General features: G+C 37.5%; 1 protein-coding gene across 1 annotated transcript in view; it reads right to left on the bottom strand.

Moving 5' to 3' along the window:
* Window positions 1-542: 542 nt before the first annotated feature.
* Window positions 543-22,539, bottom strand: part of ABHD8 (abhydrolase domain containing 8) — a 38,096-nt gene continuing 16,099 nt past the window's right edge. Inside the window, exons 2-5 of the mRNA XM_053700703.1 lie at window positions 14,006-14,750; window positions 5,705-5,875; window positions 3,696-3,912; window positions 543-1,330 (exon numbers count right to left, since the gene is read on the bottom strand). Coding sequence (XP_053556678.1) covers window positions 1,184-1,330; window positions 3,696-3,912; window positions 5,705-5,875; window positions 14,006-14,742 — 1,272 coding nt within the window. The 5' untranslated portion in view covers window positions 14,743-14,750 and the 3' untranslated portion in view covers window positions 543-1,183. The remainder of the gene's footprint in view (window positions 1,331-3,695; window positions 3,913-5,704; window positions 5,876-14,005; window positions 14,751-22,539) is intronic.

Below are 22,539 nucleotides of genomic sequence, written 5' to 3'. Positions count from 1 at the left end.
TAGGGTTTATATATTAAGGCAGTGATGGTAAAGATTGAGCTTGAGAGGTGAATATTTTGTATAAAACACTGCTACTCTGGAACTACTGTTTGGTCTTGATCCTATATCTTCTTAACAAGTTCCCTTAGTGCATAAAACCATATGCCATCTATATTCAGTCATGTTCTGGCTTGATAAGACAATATACAATACCAAATAAAATGTATGTATATAGAACAAGCAAGTTAAACATATACTTGAGAATTGCTGTTAGTCAATTAAATGACATTGGCCTTTGTATTCTAGACTCATATTTGTAAGCAACTAGGATATTTGTTCTGTGATGCCCCACTGGCAGTACGATACGTTTGAGGAGATATTTGACATATGTTTGCCTAGCTATGTTTTGTTTCCTTATTACTATTTTGTATAGTTTTGCCATCTCCATTTCTTCATTACATTTTTTGGTTGTAATAGTGTTAATAAATAAGATAACCTTACAGGTTTACCAAATAAATAAATAAATAAAAATTAGCAACCATTGGAAATGTGAACCACATAAATAACATATTATACACATTTATTTTGTTTCCTAAAGTCATTTGAAGTTTTTTTTACAGTAACTCCTTTGACTACCTGCAGGGTCTGATACAAGTAGGATTGTTCTCTGATGTTAATAACTGTTGTATTGCTGCCTGTGGACCTCCACACTGGCAAAAAAATGGTTAATTTGTAGCCTCCTTTCTACATCAAGAAGCAGGTAACATAGCACAGCATGTCTGATAGAGAAAACATATTATGCTTTTTTTCAGCACAGAAAACTCCCTTTTACTATGCAGAGTTTTTATTCAGTGAGATTCATTATAAGGTAACACGCCAACTTTATCTCATGTTACCAGATATTCCATCAGATATTTCCTTAGCCAGTCTCCTCCCGTATCCTTAATCTTATAATTGAAGTTGGAGGTAACAAGTAGAAGAGTGGAGACTCTTATTTCTTGAAAGCTGTATTAGACATAGCTTTCTTGGAAATATCCTCCCTGACGCCATCCCTGGAGCCAAAGTCTTTTTTTCAAAAAGCTTGGCCGATGGAAAGTTGGCTCATCAGGAGTCTTCTCCAAACATGGACTTCATCCATTGTTTCATTAACAGCAGAAAAGTCTTTCTTCTGTCTCATGGTATTCCCTTGATCTTGTCTTTGTTTTCACTCATTTCCGGCCTCTTCTACATTCTGTAGTTCAGGTTCCCATAGGAAAAACTCATGGAGAAGTGTATTAACAGTTTCAGGACACTCCAGCATGACCATATGACTACCTTCTTCTATCACCTTCAGGAAGCTGATCTGGAGGATCTGGAAAACAGGAAGGTTAAACCCATTATTATAAATTAATAACACTCTGTAGTACATACCCAAGGCAAGGTATTTAAACAGGCCACAATTACAGGATTTATCTGCTTGAACACAATTAATCAGATTAAATTATTATTATTTTATTTAAATCACATGCAGAGATATAATTAAATTCTGTTGGTGGCATTCCTCAATGGGTTTGTAAATGCTTACTAAACTGCTACTGTGGTGTTATCCTGGAGCGCAAGAATGTTGCACATTCAACAGTATTAGTGCTCGTATCACCTCCAACACAATATATATGCAGAGCACATAAAGGGCTAGATTTATTAAAGCCCTACGGCTGCAAGTTCTCACAAGAACTTGCTCGCCGTAATTTATAAAGCAACGTTCACCAGACCGCCGCTTCCCTAACCTCTTCGCCACCTTTAAGGTGGCGAAATTCAATCTCCTCGGTCTAGTCAGACCGAGGAGATTGACAGCTCCTGCCCGCGCTTGATTGGCTGTGCTCGGGCAGGGGGCGAGATTGCATGCGAGTGCAAAATTGCGCTCGTGTGCAATGGTGAATACCTGCGGGTAATTTCGCCCCGCCACAGGCAAGCTGAGGCGTACAGGGGCGTGTATACGCGCCCCTGTCCGCCTCAGCTTTAATAAATCTAGCCCAAAAGGTTTCCACCACTTCCATTCTTTGTTTGCATAGTTACTAAATTTGGCATTTATGTGAAACAGAGGTGAAATGCCTCAAAGAGATGAAATGACACACTGTATGTATATCAATACAAAGAGATGAAATGACACACTGTATGTATATCAATACAAAGAGATGAAATGACACACTGTATGTATATCTGTATGTATATCAATACAAAGAGATGAAATGACACACTGTATGTATATCAATACAAAGAGATGAAATGACACACTGTATGTATATCAATACAAAGAGATGAAATGACACACTGTATGTATATCAATACAAAGAGATGAAATGACACACTGTATGTATATCAATACAAAGAGATGAAATGACACACTGTATGTATATCAATACAAAGAGATTAAATGACGCACTGTATGTATATCTGTATGTATATCAATACAAAGAGATGAAATGACACACTGTATGTATATCTGTATGTATATCAATACAAAGAGATGAAATGACACACTGTATGTATATCAATACAAAGAGATGAAATGACACACTGTATGTATATCAATACAAAGAGATGAAATGACACACTGTGTGTATATCTGTATGTATATCAATACAAAGAGATGAAATGACACACTGTATGTATATCTGTATGTATATCAATACAAAGAGATGAAATGACACACTGTATGTATATCAATACAAAGAGATGAAATGACACACTGTATGTATATCAATACAAAGAGATGAAATGACACACTGTATGTATATAAATACAAAGAGATGAAATGACACACTGTATGTATATCAATACAAAGAGATGAAATGACACACTGTGTGTATATCTGTATGTATATCAATACAAAGAGATGAAATGACACACTGTATGTATATCAATACAAAGAGATGAAATGACACACTGTATGTATATCAATACAAAGGGATGAAATGACACACTGTATGTATATCAATACAAAGAGATGAAATGACACACTGTATGTATATCAATACAAAGAGATGAAATGACACACTTCACTTACACCTATACATAGAAGAACAATTACAGTCTCTACTCACACCTATACAAGGAGGTGCAAACATGTGCACCAGTCACACATATACAAAGAGGTACAATAATACATTCATGTGACACCTATAAAAAGAGGTGGTACAATGACACACTACACTTACACATATACATAAGAGCACACAAAGTCATGCTCTACTCATACTAATAGTGATTGTGACAACAACCCTCATACAATGGGTGGCCAATCTTCCCTCACACATGTACAGTATTAGTAATAGGCTAATTTATACATAAGAATCAGACCAGCAGTCCTAAATAAAAATACTAAAAACCTAAATGTCAAAGACGAGGGTGTTACTAAGGGATGGGGGTATCTGATTGCTCCAAATTTCCAACGTTTCCTTTTTAAATCCTCCTCCTCTTTTTTTTTTTTTTTTTTTAATCTAAACACACTACTTTTTCCTCAAATTTTAGCACCAGCACTGATATCCTGCAGATAATCAAAGGCTTCAGTTTTTGTTTCTGGTCACATGGTCTAAGGTGTAGAACTATGTAGAATTATATAGCACTCAGTAAATTGGCAAAGTAATGGCCAAATCAAAATATGATCTCTCTCCCAGTTACATGCCAAACTTTTCACACACATATAGGTAATAATCTTATTACTCCTCGGTCCGTACCTCTGCCATCCTCTGGTCTTCATCGAGTGGCACAAACTTGTCATGCATGCCATGTACCAGCAATATAGGCACTGTGAGCTCAGCATGATACACCTCATCACCCTCAGGCCAATACTGGCCACTCATCATGGCTCGCAGCACAAAGGACGACACGTTGAAGGCATTACCTTCGCGTAACAGCTGCTTCTCTTTGGCACCTTGTCGAGCAAAACCAGCCCTGGCAAATAAGAAAGTAAAAGATAGTTATTAAGTACTGTGTTAACATCTATTTTCACTACTTGGTACTTATCACTTTACACCGACAGCTCTGTTACACCATTATTTAACCGATATCTCAAAGAACCACATGAGGTGCCCTGTACCTGTTATACTAGTTAAAAACTACCTGTCCTTTCAAAAGAGGGACCTTTATGGGACTGTGAGAAGTATCTTGCACTAAAAGAGGGAGTTGGAGGCATTCTAACCATGGCACACATGGTGGTGATATCGTAGAACATTTTCAACTACTGGCAACATTTTGATGCCAGCACTATTTTAATATCAAACTATCTGAGAACAAGGCTTTTGATGACCAACTGATGACCCCTATTTCATAGCTAACCAAAACTTGCCATAGGTTTCAGGCTGCATGAATGTGCATAAATAGACTGTGGTGGCTAAAACGTGTGCACTACAGGGGTTAACTGCTCTTGGTATATAAGCATTTGGTAAAAGGACAAACAGAAGATGATATATGAGTGATGGAGAAGCATTTATCATATAATGATCCTCTGCCAGGCAGATCAGACAGTCTGGAGCCTGCTGGAGTCCCAGTCCTCTAAATCTGACAGGGGAACCCCTACAGGGAGCAATAAGCAAGTGTTCTATTCAATTAAAGGACTCTCATCGCAGGAGATCTGGAGGCTGATTATTAACCCTATCTGGTATAACATTTACCATTAATGTAACCATTGGTCTGGAAAGCAGTGATTCATTCTCACCCTGCTCTTTTGTTTCCTGCATATACTGTCACCAACACTAGTTTCTCTCTGGGCGAACACTTTTTAGACCAACATCCATCATATTTCTCCCAGATGTACCCTTCATTATTTTTCTTAGTTTTAACCACCGTACTGATGAAACCTTCTCCCTGCTATATCCTGTCAGGTTTATATCCTCCTAAATCCCTATGGATTAGCAGAGCCTCCGTTCTTTTCAGATTAAGATGTTCATATGGTTGGAGCCAGTGTAAACAACTAAAAGATGGCCAACCGTTCTATGATAAATCTATAAGAGATTTTATATACATTTGTCACAGTGCGCTCTTTTTCTTAGCAGAAGCACCTGTGCTAAATAAACCCATTTTTAATTGTTTTGAAATATCTCCCTATCCACCAATGAATACTAATGCAGTCATTTTTGGTAATAGTTATGCCAGCCAATGAGAGAACTAATAAAGAAATAGCAGTTTTACAGGGCATTTTTTCCTGCAAATCTTTTGTTAGAGGAAATACTGTTATTTATTTTTTCAAATGATTTATGATCTAACACGGGTAAAACACAAGTCTGCAGATTTTAATAACACCATCAATTACTTAAAGGGACATGAAACCCAACATTTTTCATTCATGATTCAGATAGAGAAGACAATTTTAAACAACAATCCAATTTACTTTTATTATCAAATTTGCTTCATTCTTTAGATATCCTTTGTTGAAGAAATAGCAATGCATATGGGTGAGCCAATAGCACGAGGCATCTCTGTGCAACCACAAGTAGCAGCTACTGAGCCTATTTAGATATGCTTTTAAAAAAAAGGATATCAAGAGAATGAAGCAAATTAGATAATTGAAGTAAATCGGAAACGTGTTTAAAATTGCATGCTCTTTCTAAATATTGAGAGCAAAAAATCAAAAACATTGAACTGTAGCCCTTGACATGAGACAAGTCCCTTAAACCTCAAGCCATCCTTGTCTTTTCAATACTGGGTGGTAATGCTTGTTACATTATACAGTAACAATATAACTCACTTAAGGAAACTCCAGGCCAGGCAGGGAGACAGGCAGTGCAGCACACATGTGGGCATATTAAAGATGGAACACAAGCTGGGCTCAAGTGCGGTAGGACCTCCTCCATTTATCATGACCACCTTGTGAACCAAATCAGGGTACTCATGGGCCAGGAAAGTGCAGAAGCTAACACTAAAGAGAGAGTGAAAAACAGTAAAGTAAGTATAGAACATTCAAAGAAAGAAACTTATGTCTACTTATCTTATAAATAATATTCTACCTTATTTCTTATCTTAGTTTCTGAATCAGTATTATTATTAGTTTTAATGAGTTAAACAAAAAAATATACACAACAGTACTGAGTAGTTAAAGGGACGTAATGAAAGACACACATTTAAACTTTCATGATTCAGATAGAGCATGCAGTTTTATACAACTTTCCAATTGACGTCTTTTATCAGATTTGCTTTGTTCTTTTGGTATTCTTTGTTGGAGACTAAGCCTAGGTAGGCTTATAGGAGCTAAGGAGCGTGCACATATCTATAACAGTCTATGGCAGCAGGGCTTGAATTCATGTATAACATTGATACAATGTTGCAAACTACTGCCAGATGGCTCAAGGCACATGCACTCTCTTGAGCTCACTTGCGGCTAGATTTAGAGTTTGGCGTTAGCCGTCAAAACCAGCGTTAGAGGCTCCTAACGCTGGTTTTGGGCTACCGCTGGTATTTAGAGTCAGTCAGGAAAGGGTCTAATGCTCACTAACGCCGGTTCATAAAGCTCTTAACTACTGTGCTATAAAGTACACTAACACCCATAAACTACCTATGCACCCCTAAACCGAGGCCCCCCCACATCGCCACCACTCTATTAATTTTTTTTAACCCCTAATCTGCCAACCGCACACCGCCGCAACCTACGTTATCCCTATGAACCTCTAATCTGCTGCCCCTAACACCGCTGACCCCTATATTATATTTATTAACCCCTAATCTGCCGCCCCCAACGTTGCCTCCACCTACCTACAATTATTAACCCCTAATCTGCCGACCGGACCTCAACGCTACTATAATAAATGTATTAACCCCTAATCCGCCTTACTCCCGCCTCAATAGCCCTATAATAAATAGTATTAACCCCTAATCTGCCCTCCCTAACATCACCGACACCTAACTTCAAGTATTAACCCCTAATCTGCCGACCGGACCTCACCGCTACTCTAATAAATTTATTAACCCCTAAGTTAAATATAATTTAAATCTAACGAAATAAATTAACTCTTATTAAATAAATTATTCCTATTTAAAGCTAAATACTTACCTGTAAAATAAACCCTAATCTAGCTACAATATAAATTATAATTATATTGTAGCTATTTTAGGAATAATATTTATTTTACAGGCAACTTTGTATTTATTTTAACCAGGTACAATAGCTATTAAATAGTTAATAACTATTTAATAGTTACCTAGTTAAAATAATTATAAAATTACCTGTAAAATAAATCCTAACCTAAGTTACAATTAAACCTAACACTACACTATCAATAAATTAATTAAATACAATACCTACAAATAAATACAATTAAATAAACTAACTAAAGTACAAAAAATAAAAAAGAACTAAGTTACAAAAAAATAAAAAAATATTTACAAACATTAGAAAAATATTACAACGATTTTAAACTAATTACACCTACTCTAAGCCCCCTAATAAAATAACAAAGCCCCCCAAAATAAAAAAAATGCCCTACCCTATTCTAAAATTAAAATAGAAAAGCTCTTTTACCTTACCAGCCCTTAAAAGGGCCTTTTGCGGGGCATGCCCCAAAGAATTCAGCTCTTTTGCCTGGAAAAAAAAACATAAAAATACCCCCCACCAACATTACAACCCACCACCCACATACCCCTAATCTAACCCCCCTTAAATAAACCTAACACTAAGCCCCTGAAGATCTTCCTACCTTGTCTTCACCACGCCGGGCTCACCGATCTGTCCACCGAAGTCTTGATCCAAGCCTCCGAAGTCCTGATCCAAGCCCAAGCTGGGGCTGAAGAGTGATGTCCATCCTCCAGCTGAAGTCTTGATCCAAGCGGCGGCTGAAGAATTCCATCATCGGGCAGAAGTCTTCATCCTATCCGGGCAGAAGAGGAGATCCGGACCGGCAAACATCTTCATCCAAGCCGCATCTTCTATGTTCTTCCATCCAATGACGAGCGGCTCCATCTTCAAGACCTCCAGCCGGATCCATCCTCTTCTTCCGACGTCCTAAAACAGAATGAAGGTTCCTTTAAGGGACGTCATCCAAGATGGCGTCCCTCGAATTCCGATTGGCTGATAGGATTCTATCAGCCAATCGGAATTAAGGTAGGAAAATTCTGATTGGCTGATGGAATCAGCCAATCAGATTCAAGTTCAATCCGATTGGCTGATCCAATCAGCCAATCAGATTGAGCTCGCATTCTATTGGCTGATCAAGACTTCGGAGGCTTGGATCGAGACTTCGGTGGACGGATCGGTGAACCTGGCGTGGTGAAGACAAGGTAGGAAGATCTTCAGGGGCTTAGTGTTAGGTTTATTTAAGGGGGGTTTGGGTTAGATTAGGGGTATGTGGGTGGTTGGTTGTAATGTTGGTGGGGGGATATTGTATGTTTTTTTTTCCAGGCAAAAGAGCTGAATTCTTTGGGGCATGCCCCGCAAAAGGCCCTTTTAAGGGCTGGTAAGGTAAAAGAGCTTTTCTATTTTAATTTTAGAATAGGGTAGGGCTTTTTTTTTATTTTGGGGGGCTTTGTTATTTTACATGGGGGCTTAGAGTAGGTGTAATTAGTTTAAAATTGTTGTAATATTTTTCTAATGTTTGTAAATATTTTTTTATTTTTTGTAACTTAGTTCTTTTTTATTTTTTGTACTTTAGTTAGTTTATTTAATTGTATTTATTTGTAGGTATTGTATTTAATTAATTTATTGATAGTGTAGTGTTAGGTTTAATTGTAGATAATTGTAGGTAGTTTAATTAATTTATTGATAGTGTAGTGTTAGGTTTAATTGTAACTTAGGTTAGGATTTATTTTATAGGTATTTTGTAATTATTTTAACTAGGTAACTATTAAATAGTTATTAACTATTTAATAGCTATTGTACCTGGTTAAAATAAATACAAAGTTGCCTGTAAAATAAATATTATTCCTAAAATAGCTACAATATAATTATAATTTATATTGTAGCTATATTAGGGTTTATTTTACAGGTAAGTATTTAGCTTTAAATAGGAATAATTTATTTAATAAGAGTTAATTTATTTTGTTAGATTTAAATTATATTTAACTTAGGGGGGTGTTAGTGTTAAGGTTAGACTTAGCTTTAGGGGTTAATAAATTTATTAGAGTAGCGGTGAGGTCCGGTCGGCAGATTAGGGGTTAATACTTGAAGTTAGGTGTCGGTGATGTTAGGGAGGGCAGATTAGGGGTTAATAACTTTATTATAGTAGAGGTGAGGTCCAGTCGGCAGATTAGGGGTTAATAATTGTAGGTAGGTGGAGGCGACGTTGGGGGTGGCAGATTAGGGGTTAATAAATATAATATAGGGGTCGGCGGTGTTAGGGGCAGCAGATTAGGGGTTCATAGGGATAACGTAAGTTGCGGCGGTGTACGGAGTGGCAGATTAGGGGTTAAAAAAATATGCAGGGGTCAGCGATAGCGGGGGCGGCAGATTAGGGGTTAATAAGTGTAAGGTTAGGGGTGTTTAGACTCGGGGTACATGTTAGGGTGTTAGGTGCAGACTTAGGAAGTGTTTCCCCATAGGAAACAATGGGGCTGCGTTAGGAGCTGAACGCTGCTTTTTTGCAGGTGTTAGGTTTTTTTTCAGCTCAAAATGCCCCATTGTTTTCTATGGGGGAATCGTGCACGAGCACGTTTTTGAAGCTGGCCGCGTCCGTAAGCACCGCTGGTATTGAGAGTTGCAGTGGCGGTAAATATGCTCTACGCTCCCTTTTTGGAGCCTAACGCAGGCCTTCTGTGAACTCTAAATACCAGCGGTATTTAAAAGGTGCAGGGGAAAAAAAGCCAGCGTTAGATATGCGGGTCGTTACTGACAAAACTCTAAATCTAGCCGTTAGGATTACTCGTTAACAAAGGATACCAAGAGAACTAAGCAAAATTGATAAAAGAAGTTTACTTCACATTTCTTGAGACAAAACAAATCTTTTTGCTGCTCTTTCATATGGATGATAGGAAAGTTTTAGTCAACGATCCTGTAAGATTTTCACTAGTCACTTTTTATAACATGAATTCATATAATTAGCAAAGATTCACTTACTATTTTCCAGTTATTCAATACTGATACCTCATTAAGCACATTGCATTAGTTCCATGCAGTAACGTATTTGACTTTTTTTTTACTTCATATTGATTTGTATTGCAACCTCCCATTTTGTTTTTTTGTTTTTTTTTATCATAAATCATTAAAAAAAAATCCTTAGGTTTCAAAACATAATTTTGTCATTTGTAGAAGAGGGCCTTCTATATACATTTTGGACGTTTTGTTGGGTTTTGTGTAATAATTGGGAACTTAATACATTGATAATAAAGTTGACTTGTCAGAAAAAAAACAATGTATTTTTAAGTCTAAAGGAACAGTCAACTCCAAATTTTTTATTGTTTAAAAAGATAGTGAATCCCTTTATCACCCATTCCCCAGTTTTGCACAGAAAACATGGTTATATTAAACTTTCAACCTCTGTGATTACCTTGTATTTAATCTACTTTTGACAACCCCCTGATCACATGGCTATTTATTTATTATCTATTGACTTGCATTTTAGCCAATTAGTGCTGTGCCCTGCACAACACAACAGGAGAGAGCACAAGGTTATCTTTATGGCCCACATGGATTAGCAGTCTCTTGTTGTTAAAAGCTAATAAAAAAGCATGTGATAAGAGGCTGTCTGTAGTGGCTTAGAAACAGGAAGAAATTTAGAGGTTTAAATGTTATTAAAAAAAAAGCCTAAGACTAAGCCCCAAATAGGTACTCACCGTTCCTGAAGTCTGGTGGAGAAGGTCTTCTTCCAGGTGGCTCAATCATCTTCTATCTTCATCCGGAGCGAAGGCAGCACAGAACAGAGGTGCGGAGCTGGCTTCCCCGATGCACGGATCCTCAGTGGCGGTCCTCAGCAGTGTGGAGGCTCCTCTTCATGCGATCATCCGTCGCACACTGTAGATTGAATGCAAGGTACCCCATATTTATTGGGGTACATTACATTCCTATTGGCTGATATTTTAAAATCAACCAATAGGATGAGAGCTACTGAAATCTTATTGGCTGATTTAAACAGCCAATAGGATTTAAGTAGCTCTAATGCTATTGGCTGAGTTCAAAATTTCAGCCAATAGGAATGCAAGGTACCCCAAATTGAATGCGGTACCTTGCATTCAATCTTCAGTGTACGACGGACATCGGATGAAGAGGAGCCTCCATGCCACCAAGTAACAACGCTGTCGAGGACCGCCGCCAAGGATCCACACATCGGGGAAGACAGCTCCGCACCTCCGCTCTGCGCCGCCTTAGTTCCGGATGAAGATAGAAGATGATGGAGCCATCTGGAAGAAGACCTCTAATGGACTTCAGGAACAGTAAGTACCTATTTGGGGGTTAGTCTTAGGCTTTTTTCTATTTTTTGGGGTGGCTTTTTTTTTTTAAATTAGGGTTTATTGGGCTGGAAAAGAGCTGATTGCCCTTTTAATGGCAGTAAAAGAGCTGAATGCCTTTTAATGACAATGCCCTTACAAATGCCCCTTTAGGGGCAATGGGTAGTTTAAGTTTTTTTTAGTGGGTGGGCGGTTTTACTGTTAGGGGTAATTGGTCATTTGTTTAGGTAAAATAGCTATTTAACTTAGGGCAATGCCCTACAAGAGCCCTTTTAAGGGCTATTGGTAGTTTAGTATTAGATTAGGGGGTGTTTTTATTTTTGGGGGAATTTTCTATAGGGGTATTAGTTAAGGTTTAAAAAAGATTATTTTGGATAGCTTTGTTTATTTATTTTTTCTGTAATTTTACATTTTTTTATTTTGTGTAATTTTAGCTTTGGGGTTTGTAGTTTTGTTTTGTTTTTTAAAAATAGACTGCCCTCTGGGCAGGCTTATCGCCTAGTCTATAAATAAAATAATTTGGTGATCAGCAAAGGTATAAGGCAGTACAGGAAGCAATACCTGCTGCACAGTCATTTATATGTGCTGGAGGTCATTCACAATTAAATTAAATAATTTGTTACAATTTAAAGAGATAACACACACATCTCAATAGTGCTTTTCAAGGATTATACCTCTGGACTGCAAACCAATGGACATTTTGCTAACAAAATGATTATTTTAAATGTTTTTAAAGCGTTCATTTGCAAACAAATATTTTGCAAATGCTGATTAACTTTTTATCTGTGTGTGTGCGTATATATATTTATTTATTTTTTAAACCCATTGTGACCAGCGACGTACCCTGTACATTGCTGGTCTTTCTATGGGGTGCCGCTTTCAATAGTGCGGTCTGCCCTAATTTAGCAAGCCTTCTGGAGCTAATAGCGAGGTCTTGCAACTCGCGGCAAGACCCGCACTATTATAGTGTATATACACAATCCCAGCGACATGCATCTATTATCTAATCGATCTTTCTATATGCACAATCATTATACAGAGCAGCATGTATATTATTAAAATTGCTTACTACTGAGTTACCTTTGGGGGGGCCACAAAAACATTTTGCACCAGGGCCCTCTGTTGTGTAGGTCTGCTACTGTTTAGAATTCATCTAAATAGTACAATTTTGGGAACTATTAAAAGTATATATTGCATTGTACCTCACTGATTATTCAGCAAAAGTTCTTATTTTCATAATAGGTTATAAATATTTTGCATTATTAATTGTGCAGATTTCTTAACTATGTTTCATGCTTGAAATACATCAAAAACTTTAAGATTGTAATATAAAATTTATAATAAAGCATATGTAAAAGCTTTGCAAATACTTTACTTATTCTGCCCCCTTTTACTGTATTTTAAAGTTAAGACTGAAAATAGTACACTGTATATCTCTCTCTAATTGTCTTCAGCAGGGAGGATAAAATAAGATACTGCAAAACAATGTAAGTTTTACTTCCAACATGACAGTGGTTGGCCTTGTCTACTTTAGTAATAAATCTGGATTTGCTCCTCCAAATAAAGTGAGTTGTGAGAGTTTGGCCACTGAAAAGCAAGTGCAGCAAACAAGGTGTTAACATATTCAGAAAGCTCTACAATTGGCTGATATGTTTAATATTTTACAAGACTACAGTGGGGTTTTTTACTAAAGTGGGTTTTTTTTTTTTGTTTTTTTTTCTTTTATATAATTTTTATTATTTACAATCTTTTATTTATATTTCTATGTTCTAGAAATCAAAACAACTTAAAGAGACATAAAACACTTTGTAATTCCAAATAGCTCTGAAGCAACATGATGCATCAATATACACTGAAAACAAAGTGAGACAATGTATGCAAAAATGGGACAAAGTAATTATGTCCTTTCATATTGATATCCAATTACACTCTATCGAATTTATGTATTTGATCTTGGCAACCTCTTGGTATCCCACAGAATGGAAACATTTGATCTAAAATTATTGTATTATTTTCCTGGTTTGGTTTGTTATTTTTAAGAAAATCTTCAACATTTGGGCCAACAAGAAAAATTGATTTATTTTTATGTGTGTATTGTACAGCTAACTCAAAAACTGATGTAACAAAATATTAGTACATTTTATACTTCTGTTTTGTCATTAATGGTATTCTGGTCTGCTGTACCTGATGTGCTGTATAAAGGCCGTATGCTGATTATAATGTATAAATAGCAAAAATGTTCATCTTCACTTTTATATATTTAAAGGGACATAAAACCCCAAATGTTTCTATCATGTTTCAGACAAAGTATTCAACTTTAAACGGCTTTCCAATGTACTACTATTATCAACTTTTCTTTGTTTTCTTGTTATCCTTTGTTGAGAAGCAGGAACCTAAGTTCAGGAGTGTGCTAGTGTCTGCAGCACTATATGGCAGCAGTTTTGCAATAATGTTATACATTATCTAGATGGCAGCACTATTTTCTGTCGTGTAGCTCCAGACATGTGCATGCTACCTATCTATATATCTCTTCAACAAAGAATCACATGAGAACAAGGCACATTTGATAATAGAAGTAAATTGGAAACTATTTTTTAAAATTGTATTCTCTATATGAATCATGAAAGAGATTTTTTGGACTTCATGTCCCTTTAAAGCTCTGCTTAAACCACCAACTCACCCATATGAATGTCCCACCAGGATGTTTCTCTTCTTTGCATAACGTTTGAAGACGCACCTCATGTCTTCAGCAAGAGAGTAGAACGTGTAAGCAGCGCCAATCTGTGGTGAGGCACTAGCTCCATGCCCCACTAGATCTGGTGCCACCACCTCATAACCAAGTTTGGAAAAAAAGTCCAGCTGCTCCTTCCAAATGTCAAGTGAACCCCCCACTCCATGAATAAAGAATAGGACTACATCAGAGTGGGTTCCCTTGCATCCAGTCACCTGCCTTTGACAGTCAACCAACACTACTTTCTTGGGTTTGCGTTTCCGACGCTTGCTTGGAAGTGTTTCTCCCTCTTTGCAAGGTCCTCCGTCATTGCCTGTGCTGGTATAATCCGACAACTCTACTTCCAGTGTTCCAGCAGGCTCTGGATTTCCATTGCGGCAATGTAAGATCTCAGAGCGTAAGGTAGTACCAAGGTTCTCTATCACCAGTTGACCATTACGATAAACTGTGATTTTGCGCTTGCAATGGACCAATCCTTGCCCTGGTTTCTTCACTTCTTCTTGTGCTTCCTCCTGCCCGCCTCCTGGGCGCGATGGCAAGATGTGACGTACCCTTAAAACCCGTCCTGGCTTTACCTCCATAAAGCTGTAGCCATCGCAGGTCTCTGAAATATCTGCTGGACCCACAGAGTTGGGTGTTTTGCCTGTCAGGCAGTACATGATGCGTTCTGCTATGCTGGTCAGCATGGTGTGTCCTGAAAGAGAGTGAAAGAACAATGTCACACAGGACAACAGAGGGGCAGTTTAAGCACATTATATGGTAGCAACGGATAGATTATTAACACAGTACAGATGTTCTTTGCTCTATGAACATCCCAAGGCACTCTCTCATACTTATGCATACACCAAAGGAACTATTCCCACTCTTAACCCACACCACAATGAGCTCTCCTACTGCTACATACACCCAGGTACATACATACATGAGGTGCTCTCCCTCCCTTACACACCCTCAGGTACTCTCCCTCCCTTACACACCATCAGGTGCTCTCCCTCCCTTACACTCCCTCAGGTGCTCTCCCTCCCTTACACACCCTCAGGTGCTCTCCCTCCCTTACACACCATCAGGTGCTCTCCCTCCCTTACACACCCTCAGGTGCTCTCCCTCCCTTACACACCCTCATCAGGTGCTCTCCCTCCCTTACACACCCTCATCAGGTGCTCTCCCAAAATTACACACACTCCTAGATGCTCTTGCACCATTTCACACATTTCTAGGCATCTTCCCAACCTTACACACTCTGCCAAGTAATCTTTTGTGGAAATGTATAGTTCCACTGAGAATGAAGATTCCTCCTTGCTATCTTCCTCACGCCTCACTACCTGCCCACTCGACCCTATACCTTCCCATCTAATACCCTCCCTATCTTCTACCCTCATTCCTGCTCTTACCCACATCTTCAACCTATCTCTTTCTACCGGCTTATTCCCATCTTCTTTCAAACATGCAATAATCACTCCCATACTCAAAAAACCCTCCCTTGACCCTAATTCTCCTGAAAGCTACCGCCCAATATCACTGCTCCCACTAACATCAAAACTCCTTACAAACCAGTTTATAATCGCCTAACCCACTTCCTGTCTTCCAACTCCTTGCTTGACCCCCTGCAATCCAGATTCCACCTTAAATACTCAACTGAGACTGCCCTTACCAAGGTTACGAACGATCTTCTCTATGCTAAAAATATTGGCCACTACTCCATACTCATCCTACTTGACCTCTCAGCTGCCTTCGACACAGTCGACCACCCCCTCTTCCTACGGACCCTTAGCTCTTTTGGCCTCTGTGGCACTGCTCTTTCCTGGTTTCACTCTTATCTTTCTCACAGGTCTTTTTCTGTGTCATTTGCCAATGACTCCTCCTCTCTAATGCCTCTGTCTGTTTGAGTACCTCAAGGATCTGTTCCTGGTCCTCTACTCTTCTCCATTTATACTTCTTCGCTGGGTAAACTTATCAACAGTTATGGCTTCAAATGTCACCTCTATGCTGATGACACCCAGATCTACCTCTCCACCCCTGCTCTCTCTCCCTCTGTCCTTTCTCATGTCAGCAACTGCTTATCTGGTATTTCTTCCTGGATGGCCTCTCACCACCTAAAGATTAACCTGTCCAAGACTGAGCTCCTTCTTATCCCCCCTCAAGCTCTACGCCAACCTGTGACTTCTCTATCCCTGTTGACGGCATCACCATTTCCCCATCGCCCCAAGTCCGCTGCCTCGGAGTTACACTTGACTCAAATCTATCCTTCACCCCCCATATCCAATCGCTTTCTACATCCTGCCGCAACCATATATGCAACATTTCCAAGATTCAACCTTTTCTGTGCGCTAGCACCACAAAGCAAATAATACACTCCCTTGTTATTTCCCGACTTGACTACTGCAATAACCTATTTACTGGCCTTCCTCTTTCCCACCTCTCCCCTCTTCAATCCATCCTAAATGCCTCTGCCAGACTGATCCACCTTTCCCGCCGCTCAGTATCTGCTGCACCTCTCTGTGAGTCCCTTCATTGGCTCCCCATACACAGCAGAATTAAATTCAAAATTCTCACCCTTGCATACAAAGCACTCACCAACTCCGCTCCCCTCTACCTATCCTCTCTAATCAACAAGTATACTCCAGCCCGCCCACTAAGATACAACAACGACCTGCTCCTTGCATCTGCGACTATCACCTCCTCTCATGCTAGACTGCAGGACTTCTGTCGTGCAGCACCTACCCTCTGGAACACTCTCCCTCGTGCGGTCAGGCTTTGCCCTAATCTTTCTTCCTTTAAATGCTCTCTGAAGACTTTTCTGTTCAGGGAAGCCTACCACCCAACTCAATAATATTCCTTTTACCTAACAACATTTCCCTCCTCTAACTCTGCATTAACATCTTTCTCACTCTTGCAGTCCTCACCTCATGTTTCCCAACCTCCTACCCTTCTAGATTGTAAGTTCCCACGGGAATAGGGCCCTCAATTCCTCCTGTATGTGTTTGTAAATTCTGTCCTGTCTCTTAGTCTTAGAAGTTTTATACTATTGTTTTATTTAAATGATCTGTATCCATGGACAGCGCTGCGGAATATGATGGCGCTTCATAAATAAAGTATAATAATAATACTTCTTTCATGATTCCTGTACAATAAACAAAAAAAAAGAGACTTTACAATTTACGTCTGTTAGCAAATTGACTTTGTTCTCAAGGAATCTTTTGTTGAAAAGCATGTACTTAGGCTCAGTAGCATGCATGTGTCTGGAGATCTGTATTGCACTTTTGCAAAAATGCTATTGACAGTGGTTATGCATTGTGCTAATACTGCTGTTATGCTGGTTTTGAGCCTGTGCTCAAAAGCATTCTTGCAACACTGCTGCCATATGGTTGTCTTACTGTGTGTGTTTAGAGCACTATATGGCAGCAGTTTTGCATGTAATTGATTGACAAGTGAGCGTTAGTGAATCAGCTGCATGGAGCAAAATGAATTGGTGATGCTGAAAAGATCTATTAGTGAATTTAGCACAGTGTATAAACATACACATTCTGCAACTAATTTACTAATTGTGCTGCAGTGCTCTTCTTGTCTTTTTCCTTACTCACAATGCAATTCAGTTGTAGAATTGAATGTATAATAAAGTGGTGCAAGTCTATTAGGGCCGGATTGGGAATAAATAGCAGCCCTGGAAAAATTGAAGACCAGCCCTATTTTCTGTTGAGTCCATAAAATATGCAAGACCCATTTTTCTTACTGGGATACTGCTTTCCCCAATATTTTTTCTTCAGAACTAAATTATATTAGTTTGTAATACAAATAATGTATATATATATATATATATATATATATATATATATATATATATATATATATATATATATATATATATATATATATATATATTAGTGTCAATAGTAGAGAAAGAATGAAAAGTATGATAATCTGTGATTAACTCTTAAAACTCCATTGTGTAGGCATCATTTCTAGAAGGTTACACACATAAAAATAGTGTTGCCATGGATACAGGATGCAGTAACCATAGTTACTTATCTAAGAGGTAAGGAGCACTTGGCTTGAGCAGCCTTCTTTCTGTGCCCTACTTAATTCTATAACACATTTCACTGTTAGGAACTTAACCCTTTAGTTGAAAAAAACAGTGATGCTTTTACGTGGCTACATATAGTCAGTTTAATTTGCAGTGAAGAAATACACAATATACAGTATATTCCAAGGCTATAAATTATAGGTTTTAGATTAAAAACATTACAGAGCTATCACCCAGTCACAATATACCTATCTGGCAGCTGTTGCGTCACATGCACAATTGTTAATAACACTAACTGACACATGTAAACTAATGCATTAATCATTCGTTGAACTGTCATCTGTGTAAATTCACAAACAAGACTCCTCCCTGTTTATCATTATTATGGTGGAACATATCTGTTTTGTTAACACCTTTGTAAATTAGAAAACAAAGGAGCTCACATATGAACAGTAACATTCATGTAACATTTATCCCAGTAACTTCCTTTCTAGTGTAACAAATGTCATGTATTTCTGTATCCTTTGTATAACACAACAAAATGTGTGCATGGATCTCTGTGCATAAATTATCTCATAACTATTGCTTGATCAGCTCACTGGCTTCCATAAAGGCAGCAACATGTTGACAGCTAAAGGGCTTAATGTGCTGTTTGGATGTATTTAAGCTAAATAAATGAGTCACATAAAATAACTGGTGTATATGTAACACACATATTGTACATGTTTCCCTCGTTTAGCATTATGATCCATAATTTGGCCCAGTGTGATATGCAAAAAAAAAAAAACAGATAGCCCATAATTGAACTAGGAAATACATTTTTCATGATTCAAACAAAACATACATTTTTAAACAACTTTCCAATTAACTTCTATTATCAGTTTTGCTTCATTATCTTGGTATCCTTTGTTAAAGGGACACTGAACCCAAAAATTTTATTTTGTGATTCAGATAGAGCATGCAATTTTAAGCAACTTTCTAATTTACTCCTATTATCAAATTTACTTCATTCTCTTGGTATCTTTATTTGAAATGCAAGAATTTACGTTTATATGCCGGCCCATTTTTGGTGAACAAACTGGGTTGTTCTTGCTGATTGGTGGATAAATTCATCCACCAATAAAAAAAATGCTGTCCACAGTTCTAAACCAAAAAAAAGCTTAGATGCCTTCTTTTTTAAATAAAGCTAGCAAGAGAACAAAGAAAAATTGATAATAGGAGTACATTAGAAAGTTGCTTAAAATTGCATGCTCTATCTGAATCACGAAAGAAAAAAATTGGGTTCAGTGTCCCTTTAATGGAGCAGCAATGCATTACTTAGAGATAGCTGAACACATCAGTAAGCCAATGACAAGAGGCATATATGTGCAGCCACCAATCAGCAGCTAGTCCCCAGCTTCTGAGCCTACCCAAGAATGCTTTTTAACAAAGGATACCAAAAGATCAAAGCAAATTTGAATCATAAAGGAAACATTTTGGGTTTTATGTCCCTTTAACTGACAAAAAGGTGTCTCTTTCTGAAATAGTTAAAAAGACATTAAACATTCATGGCATATATTACTGGTAAAGTGCATCATACACATATTCAAATGTCAGTGCTTACCATAAACTGTCAAAATATATGTTTTTCTTTTTTTTTAATTTTTTAACATCAACACTCTTCATTTCCTAAGGCCAACATCTTTGCATACTCTAATTGTCTATAATGTATCTTAAAGGGACATAGAAGTGAAAACTAAACTTTTAAAGTTCAGATTGAACATGCAATTTATTTCTGTTATCAAAATGACTGTTATTCTGATATCCTTTGTTGAACAGCATACCTACATACACTCAGGATCAGCAATGCACTACTGGGAGCTAGCTGGTGACTGGTGGCTACTCACACGTCTCTTGTCATTGGCTTGCTATGAGTGTTCTGCTAAGTTCCAGTTGTGCATTTCTGCTCTTAATCTGATTTGAACTATATGTTTAACCCATTTGGAGAGATTAAATATATAGTTACATGCAATCAGCTGTGCAATAATTACATATGCTCTCACACATTAAAGCATTTTCCTTTTGCACTTATATGTACTGCTAGCCTTCAAAATGCTACACAGTATTGCCTAGATCATTGAATGGGTTAATTGTTAGCTGCCACTAACTGAGCACAGCAAAGGAATGAAGATAAACATAGTCAAAGGGCTTTTTAAGAGCTGTATTCCTGGTAGCTACACCCTGCAATTGCTGCTAGCAAAAGGATAGTTTTAAAGGGACACCTTGAGATTTTGATATAAAATGTTTAGTTATGCGTAATTAAAGGGACATTAAACACTAAATACATGCTAGATAGAATGATACATTCAAAGAAAAGATTAGTCCATAACTAACATGTAGATGTATTTTTTAAAGTTTCATTAGTTGATTAAAAAGTGTCAAAATAAGTGTAAAGTTTTAGTGTCTATAAAACACTGGGAGCTGCCATGTTGTAACTTGTGTTACCTTCTCTGCTGTGGCCAATTAGAGACAGTTATAAATAGGTCACTAGAGTGTGCAGCCAATGGTTGTGCTGGATTTAACAGTGTCCTGCACTTCCATTTCTAACAGGAACTGAAAAGCTCACAATTTCAGAATGGAATTACAGGCAAAGAGGACAAAATAAATAATGAAAATATATTGCAGAGCTGTTTTATATATACAATTTATCATTTTATATTATCATCTCAAAGTGTTCAATGTCCCTTTAACAGCTTTGCAATTTATTTTCATTATTTATTTTGTCCCCTTGTCATGCAATTAAGCTCTGAAAATAGAGCAATTTCTAATTCTCAGAACTTGAAATGTACCCTGCTGACTTCTCAAGGCTAACTCGGTTACATGTCTGTTCCTAATTGGCTTTATTAGATAACAACTGCAAAACAATTCACTTTATACTAACTTTGTGACAGTGGCTAGTCGCGTTGTCTGTACTAAAGCCCAGATTGACTCCTCCATATTAGGCAAATGGTGGGTGGAGTTTGGCTATTGAAAAATAACTGCAGTAAAAAAGGATGTTAACATGGCTGACATGTTATTCTATAGCAACACAACAGAATTGTCTTGTAATTACAATGTGTTTACTTTCCCTTTAAATGGCATTTTTTGGCAGATTTTTTACAAGCTAGGGCTTAACTGCTGATTTACATAATGCATATGTAACAATGGCATTAGTATCCTTTAAATAATCCACATATTTGCCTTTACTATTGTTACAGTAGTTATTATTATCATTTGATGTAACTGTTCTGTGGGAATATATGCAGAGAGCTCCTGTAAGAAGCAAAGTTACACTGTCACTTACTGCCATTGTGTGGGCTGAGTTGATAATTCACACGCAGCACTGACCTACTTAAGGAAAATGAGGTGAAACGCTGAGACTGACAACTACTGCACACAGCAAAGAAATCCGTCTCCAGCCTTTGTTCAAAGCCAGCAACCATACCGACATACACCCTGAGGAACATGCACTTCAGATAAACAGGGAACCATAACTATGCTAAATAGTTAGATCTGTAGGATAAGGATAAGTGAGAATCGCATTTTCCCCACTTATCCCCCAGTAGGTGAAGTGGATCTTAAAGAGGCTTGAACTCGGACCTGATAACCACCACTAACACAGTGATTGCATAATCAAATAATACTCCATATGAGTAATGGTATATTTCTAGACTGCAAAACAATACACATGTTTAAAGGATTACTTTCTGTTATAATTTTTAAGCTAAACAACTAACATATTAAAGTTAATAAACATTAATTAAAACCTACTGACCTATATTTTCTCCAAAACGAAGTTTCATAACGTTCTAAAAGTTATATCTTTTATTCGCCGATGATGTCACGTTATCCTGCCCACTATTTTCAGCACTGTGTGTTCAAAATACTTAAACCAATAACTTTGTGTTTAAAGCGCCATTTTGAAACCTAGGTATTGTAAACGGATTGGTACAGAGCAAAGGATACCCACAGAGTGGGTTTAGAAAACAATTAAATTTGCAGACAAGATTTCTGATATACGGTAGATATGTTAATGAAATGCTATTGATAAAAAGCGTATTTGGGGTAGTTAGTTAGTAACAGGCATAGAAAATATTTACTTACAGTGGCCCTTTAAGTAACAGCTATTCATGTAACTAGTGATATTTACCACACACACATACACAAGGACATTTTCACAGTAAAGTCAAAATTAAACTTTCATGGTTAAGATAGAGTATGCAATTTTTAATGGAAATTAGACAATAGAACTAAATTGTTTAATACTGTATGATCTATCAGAATCATACAAGTTTAAAGGGACATGAAACGCAAACATTTTCTCTCTGTCTTGATTCAGACAGTACATGCAATTTTAAACAACTTTCAAAATGACTTCTTTTGTCAAATTTGCTTCATTTTCTTGGTATCCTTTGTTGGAAAGCATGCCTAGGTAGGATCACAA

This window comes from Bombina bombina, chromosome 2 (assembly GCF_027579735.1).
Source record: "Bombina bombina isolate aBomBom1 chromosome 2, aBomBom1.pri, whole genome shotgun sequence".
Lineage (NCBI taxonomy): Eukaryota > Metazoa > Chordata > Amphibia > Anura > Bombinatoridae > Bombina > Bombina bombina.
Note: the sequence above shows the minus strand (reverse complement) of the source record. Positions and strands in the feature narration are given on the sequence as shown.